The 14,020-nt window shown below is 49.8% G+C and overlaps 1 protein-coding gene across 5 annotated transcripts in view; it reads right to left on the bottom strand.

The window, feature by feature from the left end:
* PDGFA (platelet derived growth factor subunit A) overlaps positions 1-13,318 on the bottom strand; it is a 35,028-nt gene extending 21,710 nt beyond the window's left edge. For 4 of the 5 annotated variants that reach the window (XR_010082505.1, XR_010082504.1, XM_063414036.1 and 1 more), the window contains exons 1-4: positions 12,380-13,316; positions 11,127-11,223; positions 3,756-3,860; positions 1,527-1,714 (exon numbers count right to left, since the gene is read on the bottom strand). Coding sequence is in view for 3 of the 5 variants with exons in the window: in XM_063414036.1 (XP_063270106.1) it covers positions 1,527-1,714; positions 3,756-3,860; positions 11,127-11,223; positions 12,380-12,442 (453 nt within the window). In the remaining 2 variants the exon portion in view is untranslated. Of the gene's footprint in view, positions 1-1,526; positions 1,715-3,755; positions 3,861-11,126; positions 11,224-12,379 lie in introns of all 5 variants that reach the window. The other variant, XM_063414034.1, reaches the window with a different exon arrangement.
* Between the last annotated feature and the right edge of the window lie 702 nt (positions 13,319-14,020).

The raw sequence follows: 14,020 nt of genomic DNA on the forward strand, positions 1-14,020 counted from the left end.
CCGGCTGAGAGACTAAAATTCCTTCAACGTGGTGGTGTGCTGGGGAAGCAGCCCCAGCAGTGACATCCTGCAAAGCTGCTGCCAGGAGGCTGCAGCTCTCAGGGAATAGCAGCAGGGGGACTGCCAAGGCCCTCTGTCTCATCTCTCATCTCCCCCATCCCTCAGGGGCAGGAGAGAAGCGCAAGGTTGCAGTATCACACACAGGTACCAACAGCAAGTTCATCACACACGTCTCAGCCCTTTGCTGAGCACATCCAGCTGCTCTGTACATCTGCTACACAAAATCAACTGGAAGCTGCATCAAACCCAAAGGCAACAGCACTAAATATCACAACCCTGAGGCACTTTGGTGTTTAGCTCCTATTCAGAAAGGTTTACAATTGCACTCCTTCAATCTCCCCAGTTTGTTCTCAGCCCTCAAGCAATTACTGATCCAAATTTTTACTTCATTCTTAATTGTTTCTGCAAAGCGTATCCCACAAAGGCAAGGCAGCAAGCAAGTGTAAAGTATGATTATTTTTGGGAACACTGAGAGAATCTCAGATGTTTCTCCAGCTTATTTGGATCCAAAACATTTCTCAGATGTTGAGAAACAGAAAAGAAAAAGAAATTCTGCCCAGACACATGTCTGCATGTATGAAAAACAGTGTATGAAAAAACAGTGAAATTGCTTAGGTGCCTTATTTTTGTTCTAGGATGTACAGCACTAAGTGAACAGCACTTTTCTCATAAAATCCATGGCAAGTGCAGCAATCAGTGTGTTGTGCTGAGCAATTTTACGTCCAAGAATGTGGTGGGGTTTATTTTAATTCTGCTCTTAAGAAATCCAGGGCAACAAGAACTCAGAGTCTTCACAATATGAATGCTAAGTGTAAGTCTAATCTCCTACACACAGATGTAGATCAACAGTACTTGTTTAAATACTGATAAAAATTAGAACACAGTGAAGCCAAATGAACATAAATATTTCACGTAATATTTACTGGAAAGTTGCAATAGGGATTTTGTCTAATGAGTAAATACAGCATGAAGCTGTTGAGTCTTCTATCCCTGGGGTAAGATAATTTGAAACACATTTTTTCAGATCAAAAGTGTTATGTTGTCAAATATAAAAGCCCAATTTAGGCTGCATAATATTTAATTAAGAAAACAGCATTCCATACTGTGATTTATTTATTTTTTGAAGTCCAATGCCCCTTGAGTCATTTTATCTTCTTAACTTTAAGATCTGTACTGTGCGAGATCATGGGAAAGGCACAATCAACTTTATTTTCATTGCAAAAAAAAAAAAGGAAAAAGTAAAAGAAAAAAAATAAAAAGAGAAAACCTAAAGGGAATCCTGTGAAAACCAAATCCAAAGCCAAGATTTTCCAACGGCCACGTAACTCAAAAAGGCCATGTGCTCACTGAAAACGGATAGGGGCACTGTGTGCGAGGATGGGCAGCAGAGATTTGGGTCACACGGGCACGGGGATGAGTTTCCAGGCTGAGGAGGAGCCGGCAGGGCCCCGCAGCCCCCTGCTCACCTTGACACTCCTGTGGTGTATCCGGGAGGGCTGGCACTTGACGCTGCTGGTGTTGCAGCAGCCGGTGCAGCGCTTCACCTCCACGCAGGGCGGCCATATCAGGAAGTTGGCCGAGGTGGGGTCGATCTGGCTCCGCGGTATCTCGTAGATCACCGTCCGCGTCTTGCACACCGCCGGGATGGCCTCCTCTGCGGGCACACAGAGTCACAGCCCCGTCAGCAGCTGCTCCCGCCCCACAGCACCCACACCAGTGCTCCCAGTCCCCACTGGTCACTGGTGAGCGCTGAGCGCTGTTTGCTCGCGGCTGAGCCGCGGTGTCACCCCGGGGACAAGTTTGACTGGCTGCCAAAGCCCGGCCCTGCAGCGAGGGTTTCCAGTGGGCTGGCTCCCGACACAGCTTGGAGCACATACCATGAGATAAGACAGTGCTGGCTCTGGAAGTGACAGCAAGCCAGGAGCTCGTCCACATTGGATGACCCCCCAGTACAGCCTCAGAGTGACTGTGCAACAGCAGCTGTTGTTTTCCAGCACTGGGGTCATCACTGCTCACAAACACCATCACACAAACACGCAACACCAGGCAAACACCACCTCAGAAGTTAAACTGAGGATTATCTGTATCATACCAAATCTGCACAGCTGGGAAACAACCTGCACCAGCTTGAAACTTCCAAGACCTGGGCTTCCACTTCTAGAACTTTAATATCTCCATATCAGGGGGTCTGGTTCATCCACCACTCCAAAGGGCAACTGCCATTTTTTTCTCAAGTTGTCAAAGCTTTGTACGTGGTAGGTTTTATTTAATTTCTTATTTTTTGAATGATGCAAAAGCACCAGAGCAGCATGACTGAAAAACCTGCAGCTAACCAATATCCTGGCAGGCTCAGGTAAGGTAAGTTTGTGGAGGATTATAAAGAGTAGCTCTGTACTATTGTGTGATGCTGCCATGATCCAAACCATGTGTCATCATCAACCTAGAGACTGTTTAAGAAGTCAAGCTGATATTTCAAAACAGTCCAGAAAAAAATAGCAATTGCAGGGACAAGTTGTTTGCTGATAAGTTCTCCAAAGACAGCTGGGATTTTATTTCTTTTTTTGCCTTACAGTGGAAGCTTGTGATAGCTTTGGGTTAGATGTGTCAGGGAACTGGAACACTGCCTGCACTTCTTCACTTAGTTCTTAAGCACAAAAAGCTCAGGCCTAGCCTGTGCCTGCAACACGGAAAGCTAGGCTCAGCTTTGAAAGAGATGCACTTCAATAGACTAAATAGAGTGAAAATCCTTATTCTCAGCCCCCAGTGCCATGAACTCAAGAAAATTAACAGATGCAATACTGCAAGAGAGCTGACACTCCTCCAAGTTACTGAGCACACCCAGTTCCCAGTGCCTCTGGTGGGGAGGCACTCGGCACCTTGCAGGGTGAGGTGCCAACGTCGCCGCCTGCTCCAGAACCGCTGCTCTCCTCAGCCAATGTGCCTGCCAACTCACACTGCACAGCCCTGCTGGCACCAGCCTGGGCTCCTTCTGCCTACCAGCACAGCCCCAAGTACAAACACGCTGAGTTACCCACCACGGGTGACATCAGGGATGTTTTCCACAGCCCAGTGGAATGGTGGAACACTCACACTGGATCAGATGGACAAGCACTGCATGTAAATCCTATTCACACATCCCTTTTTTAAACTTATATTTAGGCTTTGCTGGATCACCATCATTATTAGTAAGGATAAAATCCCCTGTAAACATGCCTGGTGCCCTACACAGTGATGGAAATCAATGCCCCAGCGTTTCCGTCAATGGCTTTTAATTTTTGGGATAAACTGCATTTTTCTTGTGAATAAAGAGTCAAGCTGTTTCCTTTTGTGGAGCTTCTGTACTGAAAACTCTACCAACTGTTGATGTTTTTTAAAGCACACTGCTGTAGTTGTTCCCCACACTATGAATTATACATCGAATATCACAGCATTTTCTAACTGAGGTCTAGCTTTCCAACATGCTGCAACAAGAAAGTGAATGTAAAGAATTTGTGCATGTCTGTCTCCTATGGACATCCTCCAGAAGACAGCTTCTCAGGCAACGGCTCGTTTTGTGCAAAAAGAAAGGCAGAAGCTAGAAATGGCCCTTTTTTCCCTTTGTGCATGTCACATTTTTCCAGTGAAATGTCCTGCTTGGCTGACCAAAAGCACCCCCTCTGCTTTCACTCCCAAAGTACAAATAGCTTGTTTCTTACCAATGCTTCTTTTTCTGCGAATGGGCACAGGACGGTTCTCTTGCACATGTTTAGCAGAATGAACACTGTAAGATCTCAAGTTTGTTTCTGAAACATCATCATATCCTAGAACAGGAAACAAAATGTTAAACCTCTGGTATGGTATTTACACCAGTGTTGCCACAGTGCTGATCCACAGGTACAAATCTGTACTGTTCATAGGCACAAGACCAAGTCTTGCTACAATTAGTCAAATGTAACCCCTGTTAATGCAATTGCAAGGGCATAAGCCAGGGAAGAAAGACAGACATTAAATATCATGTGTAAGCATGCACAATTTAATTCCAATATCCATTTTACTGAAAACCCCCAAAAACACACACTGTGGCAGAGAACTATATCCAAAGTAAAACAGTTGTATTTTTATGTGCAAGGCATAATACGGCTTTTCTTACTGGAAAGGTGTAGACAGAGTAACAATAATCCTGCATGTGAAATGTTTCTTACAAGTATTTTGAAGTTCTGGTATGAGGCAACAGTAGAAAATATGGTATTAGACCCAACAGCAACAATGCTGCCTCTGTAAATCTTCTGTTGCTTGGTTTTCAGGGCAGTACTAGGACAGAATCAAAAGCAAAAAGTAACTAGCATGGGTTTCCTTTTAGCCTCTCTGTTGCAGAACAAATCCCCTGTGAAGTATCCTAACCTTTGGAGGGGCATCTGAAGCTACTGCAAACTCTGGGACTGCATCCAGGCTTGTCTTGTTCCCTAAATAAGCCTACCACATGGGTTAAAGGGCCATGAGAAAAAGCAAAGATGGAAAACTTGGCATTTCATTTATCATAAAAAACAACAAAATAACTGCTCCAACTATTTGGGTTTGTTAAGTGAAGCAGTTCAGGTCGTGCCCCATGCCGTGGGGTCTGAAAACCACAAGCACAGTCTGCAAACGGGGGATCAGGAAGAAGGAACCAAGCAGGGAACTGCACACAGAGCCCAGGACACCCAAGCTAAGGGGTTTAGGTCTAGCACTCTGCTGCTTGGAGTGTCCTCTGGAACATCACTGCAGGGTATCAAGGCTTCACTACTGGCTCCTAAGAAAACTGTGACGTGCTCTAAAAAAATGCAAAAGGGTATTACACAGTACTCAATTACTCTCTCTGCAAGCTACCAACACCCTACACTCCCATCCTCTGCACTGTCACACTCCCTGCTTCCCGTTTGCTCTGTACACACAGCTGTCTGTCTCTGGAACTTGTTTTAATCTCAGCTTTATTAGTAACACACATCATAAGGCTCTGCTCCACAAAACAACCAACTCCTTTTCTCCTCCCTCCAAGAAAATGTGCCCTAAGGAACACACAGCTTGTGAAATCACCTGTACAGCCAGGTGAGACATGAAGACTGCAGGATATTCAGCAGCTTAGAATGAGTTGTGCATCTCAGGGTTTATCATTACTTCTTGGAAAATACTACTGTAAGTAGCTAAGAGAAGGAGGTCCAAGAGGTAGTACCAGGGTCACACACTGGTCCTGCCTATTCTCCTTATCAGCTGAACAGATCCTTGTATGAAAATAGTCATTGTGAAATCCACAGCCTCAATTTATCCAAATAAGTTGGCTCCTAGGTCCTATGTATGGTGCTTGTTTCCCATATATTTCGATGGGAAATTTTCGAACCTGACTAATTAGCTGGTATTGGGCCTTATTCGCAGTCCCAGTCCTGTCACGTAACACAGCAATGACTAAAGGGTTTTATTTCTGCTTTTACTGCACCCCATACTCCAGAAAACTCATCAGTGGTATAAATAAAATGGCTTGCCAGAGATCCCACAGGAAGTTTGCAACTGAGCTGGGGAGTGGAGCCAGGTCTCCCACATCCCATTCCAATGGCACCAGGCCATCCACCTGATCCCAAATGGTGTTATGCAAAATGAGGATCCGTTCTGATGTGCCTCCAGCCCTCTTCTGTTTCCTAGCACTCAGCCACCCAACACCTTAATGCTGACCTCCTTTTTGGCAGCTTCCAGTTGTCACAACCTCTCCCTCAATTTGAGGCAATGAAGTGATACTGGAAAGCAGCGTGAATTCTGCTCAGCCTGAGATCCAAGCTAGGCTCGGAGCAAGGAGCATCTCTGTGCACAAGCAAACAGTGTTTAAAAGGAGATTAAACACAAAAGTAATGCCTCTAATCCCAACTGCTTGGTGGGCACAAGCACCAGGCTGGAAAGGGAAGGCAGCAGGGCTGCCAGCGCTACGGCAGGGCTGGGCCACAGCTCCTAATCCCACACTCAGCAATGCTGGCACAGCTCCCTCCTTGCATGAAGGATCCCTCACTGCCTCCTTTAAAGAAGCTGGTGAGAACCAGAGCACTGGTAGGATCAGCTAACCAGTATGTTAAGTCATGTGCTTACACATAACTGCTCCACTCAGCTGTAATTAGCCATTTTCCATCACCACGTTTATAAAGCAAAACAACACCTCGAGGAGATGTGTTGCTTCTAAGATGATTTCCAAGGTGAAGAAGGCCTTTGGCTTATACTGTACATCACTGTCTCACTACATATCCTAAGCACGTAGAGCAGTTCCTAAGTTCATGTCTCTCTGTGAGGGTTACAAAAAGATATCTACACAGCCAGCTCAGCAGAACAAGCTCCTGTCGAGCCTCAATGCATTATCTGACACAAACTGTATTATTTCTATCAACACATCATCCAAGTTGGGTTTAACAGACAGAACCATGGGGCATGGCTGGAGCCAGAAGACACTACAATGCTAAAGGCACTTAAGTGTCCCCCCTGATTCCCACAGGGATGTGGAAGGAATTCCATTTCCCAGTGAAGTCAATGGGAAAGTCAATGCAACGTTCAAGTCAACAGGAGTCCTGCCCAAGCAGGAGTGAAAAATCATCAAGTCAGCTTTGAAACTCACACTTGGCTCTGAATGTGTGGCCAGAAGACTTCCTTTCATTTCACTAAAACCGTGATGCTACAAAGAGCACTCTCCAGTTTGACTTTAAGGATGGGTGACACTTCATTTGTACCAGTTTTTCCCCCAAGGTACTGATTTAGTGGCAGGGTGAGGATAAGCTCTTAGCAAAGGAAATGTGAGTTTATGGGTGCTTAGCACCTCACAAAATGAGGCTTAGTGCAGAAAGCCTAGAAATGCGTGGTTCTTAGTTTAGAACTCGAACACTGCTCTCACCAAGTGAAGATGGAGGATGCTGCACAGAGCCAGATTAGCGCAGCATTCTTTTAACATTTTAATAATAAAAAAATGTTTTCATGGCAGCCGATCAAGAAATTTCTCTGTAATCTTTTATGTACTGACAACATATCAATGATGGGCATAAAAACTCTTGCAATTAGCCTTGGTCAATCCATTAGTGTAGCTGAAATTGTTCTTTTTTGTCAGATTGGCAATTTTCCACTAGGTCATGGAATATAAATCACAGAGTTCCTGTGACATTCTGCCAATACATGATTACTCTTCTCACTCAAGAAGCATGTGGAAAGCATCCTAAGTTTACTGCTATTTCCTATTTATCAATTTATACTTTTGCATTTCCATCTTCTTACCAAACTATTTTATGTGAGGTACAACCCACAACACATGCAAAACCTTCTAGATTTTACTTTGATGTGCATCCAGAAAGTACAGATCCAAGACTTCTACTACCAACAGAAGCAGTTTAGGAAATTCTTATAATCTCATTTTTTTCAGGAATTCAATGTAAGGTACAATAAACTGAAATGGTCTGTCTTACAAATCAGTCCTAGAGCCAGAAAGCCCATGGCAACATCAGTCTGGCTTTTTGATCTTCTTTTTGGCTGATGCAGAATTTGCCCTTCTGACATCCAACTGCAGAGATAGATGTCATTACGTTTTCAACTTTGATCTGCTAAAGGAAATAATAAGTAGCAGCTTGCAAGATCCTGTTTTGTTTAGGTTTTTGGGCTTTTTTTCTCCTTTACCTAGGTGTGATCAACCAACAGTAAAGGAGGAGTATTCCCTCATCTGTCTCAGGAAAAACACAGGCCCCACATGGAAGATGCCTCTCATGATGTGTAAGAGTTGCAAGGGAAGCCAAAACATCGCACTGCAACATCCTTCATTGAGCCCCACACCAAAACCCGCAAAGTCAACAGCACATTTACCAAAAGACTGAGCTCTGCAGCAGCCTCACACTTTTTCCACGGAAATATACAGTTAATTTAGAACATTTCTCCACTTAACAAAAGCTGCTCTGCTAGTTCTTAATCACAGGCCGTTAAATTCACATGGCCTAAGGTGACCCTGGTGGATGCCCTTAACCCATGCAAAGAGCACACTCAGCCCTGCCTTTCCCCATGCGGGCAGATGACTTGGGGAAAATCTGTTCCCAGCAGGAAGCAAACATAATAGGTGATGAAATGAACTCTACCTCCCACAGGACAGATGGGAGAGGTGAAGCGCGAGGAGAAAAACCACGCTGCTGAGGCAGAGAACTTCACAGGCAGAGCAGAGGAAATGCCCCCGTTTGGGGATTGAGTGTGCTCGTAGTAAAACTGTACTCTGCACGCTAGAGCTGCCTACTTCCTGGGACTGTGCATGCTTTCTCCTTTAAACAGGGTCAGACTCTGCTCTCTGTCACGCCAAGGCGATTCTGTCACTGCCTCTGGGTCCCACTCGCAGCAAATTGATACAAGACACTATTTCCTGATAGAAACAGAGAATTTTCATGCTGCCTTCACCCTCCGAGTCAGACATGCAGCACTGGGCTCTGACAAACTGGCCTGGATTTTCTTTTTTGAATACAATGATAAGCTCCATGTTGGGTAGTGTTTTTCTTTAAGTAATATGCCAGATGGTCTGGGGGTGTGGTTTCTAATTTTATGAAGGGGGTTATCAGTCATCTCTGTGCTACAATATAGAGACCAAATCTGTCAGAATGGAAGAAAAACCTGCCCACTCCGACTTACAAAACTTACTTTTCCAATTAAAAATATGTTTTGCATTGCAGGAGAGAAAATGACTGTTCTTCCTTCCTTTTCCACAGATTCTGCCTTGTTACTCAGGAATATCAGACATTTTCTTCATGCATGCCTGATCCTGCAAACTCTTAGCCTACAAGATCATTCTTAATTCTCAAGTCCACCCACTGAGTTTAAACAGGGCTACTCACATGCAGAAGGACTGGCAATACCATGCACTAAAATGAGGGAGAGAACAGTCACTGGAGTGATTTTGTTCTGAGCCTCAGTTGAAAATGAGTACATGCTATAAATGAAATATACCTACTGTACAAGCCCTCACTGAACTGGCTGCTCCCTAAAGGCAATTGCAGCCCTAAGGAAATACACTTCAGAAATATAATCTTACCAGGCACAATGAGAAAACATCTGATTTGCCAATTCAAGCTAATACTAAATATAGTAAACAGGCCTGATCCTGTTTACTGAGGAAAGCACGGCAATTTCAATACTCGACGAGTCACTCTGATAAGCCTTTAGTAAGAATTACTCATGACAGTAAAGCCTGCAGGACTGTGCCCAGGAAAAGCAAATGTGGGTAGTAAAGACGGGTTACTCCATGAAAACCTAACCATGCCTGAGTAGCTCAGAGCACAGCTTAGCACACAGGCAAAAGCTGCACTCACATAAGCAAGAACCGGGTGAAAGGCTGAATATTTTGGTTTTATTTTTTAATATTGTTTGAGTTCATGTCTTAAGGAATTACTGTTTCACAGTGAGATAGTAAAATATTTATGTCTCTTGTTTCTCTAATGGTTTCTAAACTGACAAATTGCAAAAAAACAGCAAAATGAAATGGGTAAACTTGTGGCTGACCTTTTCCATTTTTGGTCTTGCATCCTCCAGTTAATATTCACCACGGGGTAAATAATTATTTTCTGAAATAAATTTCTCTTCTACATCTACCCATTTATTCAGCTCCTGTTGTTGCCCCACTTATCTGCCTGATTCTCTTGCAATGGAGCCATGTGAACTTTTGCTCTCCTTCTAAGTGGTATTTAAAAATGAAGCATGTGCTTGTTACGCTGAGGTATTTGAAAAAATAATGTATTCTGGTAGCTACGGAACCCTGACTCAAAGGCAGGAGCAGCATGCACTATTTTAAAATGCTAGCACTCAGATCCAGCCCTCCTACAACAGCAGCCAACTCCACCAAGTTCACTGGGAAAAAGATTTTAGCAGTAGTGCACTTGTCTAGTCCAAAACAGCCTTCAGTGGGGAAATATGAACTGCATAGCCCTTCCCTGTTGTGAAAGTTTCTTTAATTGTGGTGATAAACAACAATGATGAAGCACTGCTCTCCAAAAATATTAAACCGACGCCAATCTGGTAATTAGTAATTAGCCTCTATGGTAAAGTGTTGTGCAAGACAAATATTCCCATTTTCAGTGTAATGGGAAAACGTTTGCTCCCTAATCACGTGAAAATTGAAAGCTATGACTGTAAAATACGGTCCTAGTGCATTCCTGCTCGTTAATAGAGCACTGTACAAAGAGCATTGAGTTAAACTCTAGAAGGATCCTGCAACTCTGAATGAAGGTGATTGAACCTGGCACAGACTTTACAAAAATACACAGCATATGGTTTAAAAGGAGATGGCCCAGTACCAATGCAAGCAAGAACTCATTCATTTTTCTCCATGTTTGTGCTTCAGCAAGATGCAGGCTTCCCCTGGGCACATCAAAGGTGCCGGGTTGACTCTCTCTCAACTGAGGGAAGAAATCACCAGGAACAAAGTGCATCAAGTGAAACCAAATGATAAGGAACCCAGCAACACCATGCTTCTCGATCTGATTTACTGCTGCAACGATCTGTTAAACTGCACGTTCTCACTACACCCATTTGCATGCCTAATGATGCAGAAAATAACCCTGCACTATTTTCTTTTGGAAAAAAAAAAAAGTGTATTTTTGAGGGTAAGCTTCATATGCAGGTTCCTGTTTAAAATCAGCGTGGACGGTTTATTTTCCTTTTAATAAAGCCCAGCACTTGAAGAGACATTACTTCATTCATAAATATTGTTTCAAATATTTTAAATACCTCTAGGACAGTAGTTTAAAGATAACAGAGCAATGCAAGACCAACAACAAACCTTACGGCAATTCTTCTCCGCTGCGAGACGGAGAAAGCTCTCAAAACACGGGGGGGGTCACAAGGTCCCTCTCCACCCTGAACCCCACGAAGTTTGAATTCCCGATGGGCCCCGTGGCCGCCGCCTCGCTGTGACAGCACCCCAGGGTGGCCGGGCTCGGGGGATGCTCCCGCACGGGTGTGTCGGGCGCGGTGCGGAGCGGCGTGCGGGGAGCGCGGGGCGTGCGGGGCCTCCCCCCGGGGCGGCGGCGGCCGACGGCGCGGAAGGAAGGAGGACGGGACTAATTTACCTACGGAGTCAATCTCCAGGAGGCGCTGCAAGTCGCGGATGCTGTGGATCTCGCTGTGCGCCAGCCGCTCGATGAGCTCCTGCGGGATCTCGGCCTCCTTCAAAGACACACACACCGCGGGTCACCGCGCAGTGCCGCCGGGCGCGCCCGCAGCGCCGGGCGTGCGGCGCGCCGCGCCTCGGGGCTTGCCGGGGAGAGTGCGGGGTGCTTGCGGGACATGCGGGGATGAAGCAGGGGGAAAATCCACGCACACACCCTCCCACAGCGCTCCGCGGGGCGCCGGAGCGCTCCCGCCGCCCCCGCCTGCGCGCCCGCGGGGGCTGCGCGCCGCCCGCCCGACTGCGCCACGGCTCAGCGGGGCGGCAGCTCCGCACGGCCCCGCCTGGCAGCGAGAGCCCGGCAGCGCCGAGCGCCCGAGCCCCGCCGGGCGCCCGGAGCCCACCCCGGGCAGCGCCGCCGAAGTTCGCCCGGGCGGGCGCCAAGTCCCCCGCGGGCGCGGGCTCTCCCGACCCGGGCAGGAGGAGGAGGAGGAGGAGAACCGCGTCCCACGGGGCGCCGCCATCCTACCAGCGCCCACGTCGCGGCTCCCGGTGCCAAGCAGACCGGGTCCCGGGAAAAGTTACAGCCGCTGCGCAGCGCCGAGCACCGCGCTCGCCCCGACCGGGGCCACCTGTAGCAACCCCGGGACGCGGCTCCGCGCCCCCTCCGTCCCCTGCGGGCAGGCGGGCGGGAGAGCTCCCGACTGCTCCGGAGGAGCTTCACGAACCGGGGAGGGGCGTTTGGGGGCGCGGGGGATTCACCCAAGTTCTGCCCGCGGCACTAGCGGTGCCCGCGGCCGCCGTGTGCAGCGCTGGGCGCCGCGGGGGCGGCCCGGCTCTCCGCGCACCCTCGGCTTCCGCACAGCCGCAGCCCGCTGGCACCCGCGGGGCGTGGATATTTTATCATATATATATTATATATATAATATATATTATATACATATTAATTCTTAAGGGCGGCCAGCAGCCCAGGCGCGGAATGCACGGTCATTCCCCTTCGCTTCTGCTGTGCATGAAATGGCAACTTGCTCCCGGGCTCGGCCGCGCAGGGCCCGGGGCAGGGCAGCGCTCCCGGCGGGGCCGGGGCGCGGGGATGCCCGCGGAGCCCAGGTGGGCAGCCCGCTCCCTCCCCGGCGCCCTCCGCCGCGGCTCGCCCCGACCCCCGGCTGCGGCGTGCCCCGGGGACCGGCAGCGCAGGAAGCCGCTCTCACCTACCTCGGAGAAGGTAAAGGACAGGTAGCCAAAACCTATCAGCAAAACGCAAGCCCAGGTCCTCATCGCGGTCTAGTGCACTTTAGACACGGAGGGAAGGCAACGCTGATGGAGAGGGGCTGCAGGCCGGCTCCTGCCGCGCAGGAATTCAGTACCATCCCTCAGGGGAAAGGCAGCGGGGTGGCTCGGGGGTCCTCCGCATCCAGGGTGGGTCGGGGCTGCCCGGGGCGGCGGTGGCTTAATGACGGCGCGGCCGCTGTTTGTACGTTCCCCTCGCTACCGGGAGCGTGGCTGCTCTCCCTTCTGCCGCTCTCGCTCGCTCCTCTTGGCTCTTAGGACTAGACCAGCCGGTACTTCTGCATATTTGCTTAGATCAGACCAAAGTGAAACCCAAGGAGTCGATCCGGAGCGCAGCCGAAACGCCCATCACCTGTCTGGGGCGGCTGCCCCCCTCGCGCGGGCGGCGCTGGGGCCGCCTCCCCCCGCCGCGGCCGCCGCTCCGCGCCGCGCCGGGACCGCGGGGCTGCGCTCTCCGCCGAGGGCCGGCCCCCCCCGCCGTGCCTGCCCTCCACCCGGCCCCTCCTCGGAGAGGGGAAAAAGCAAAAATCTTTATTGATACGGAGCGGAGCGTTTCTCTTGCCGAGAACGGTCCCGCTTCCCTCCCCGGCCGGGGCGAGGTCAAAAATAATAATTAATTAGGAATAATAGCAGGGACAAATCGGAGCAGTATTGCAGGATCTCGCGGGCTGCCTTGGTGCAGTTCCTGCTCCACTTTGCACGGGAGAAAAAGACGGGAGGAGGAGGAGGAGGAGGAAGGGGGAAAAAAAATATATATATATGCAAGAAGGTTTAAATCCCAAGGGGATCGGAGACGAACTGCAACTCCAGGCAGCGGGAGGCTCGGGGCTCGCTCCGGAGCGGTGGCCGGTCTGGAGCGTGGCCCCGGCGAGCAGCAGCATATACCGCTCCCGCCCCGCCGTGCGCCGCCCCCGCCCCTCCTCCCGGGTACTCCCGGCACCAGACCCACCAACAACAAGTCGTGGGGGTGCCGGCAGCCGCGGCGCCTGCTCCGGGGCCAGGGGCTCTGCCCACTGAGAGGGGAAAACGAGGAGCCGGCGGCGGGCAGGGCCCGGGGGGAGCGGGGCAGCCCCCGCCGCCGGCCCTCTGCGGCACCGGGCGGAGGGGCGGGCGCTGCTGCGCAGCAGCCGCCGTGTAACCTGGCGGGCTCGGCCGTGTGCTCTGCCTTTACATAAGGCAGAGCGGATCGCCATGGCCACGGCGCGATCGTGTGTGTGCGTGTGTGTGTGCTTTCTTATCGTTGTTATTCTGTTTTAGCGGGGGGGGGGGCCTTGGCTTTTGCAGAAGGGGAGGGGCAGAGCGGCGGAGGGTTGTGGTGTGCGGGTTTTAAGGTTGCTGTTGCAGCGCAGCCTTCCTAGCGAAGGACAACACGCGCGCACAGCCTGAAGGAATCCAAGAGCACCCCCAAACTGCCCGAGAGGCGGCGGGGGGCAGCGGAGCCCTCCGCCCTGCGGCACCCGGCTGCGGCATGCGCGGCTCCCCGCCGCGCCCCGGGCTCCGCCGCAGCCGGACCCAGCCTTCGCAAGTGCCCCGGCCCCCCGCAACTGCTCCGGCTCCCTGAACCCC

This window comes from Prinia subflava, chromosome 17 (assembly GCF_021018805.1).
Source record: "Prinia subflava isolate CZ2003 ecotype Zambia chromosome 17, Cam_Psub_1.2, whole genome shotgun sequence".
NCBI classification, from domain to species: Eukaryota; Metazoa; Chordata; class Aves; order Passeriformes; family Cisticolidae; genus Prinia; species Prinia subflava.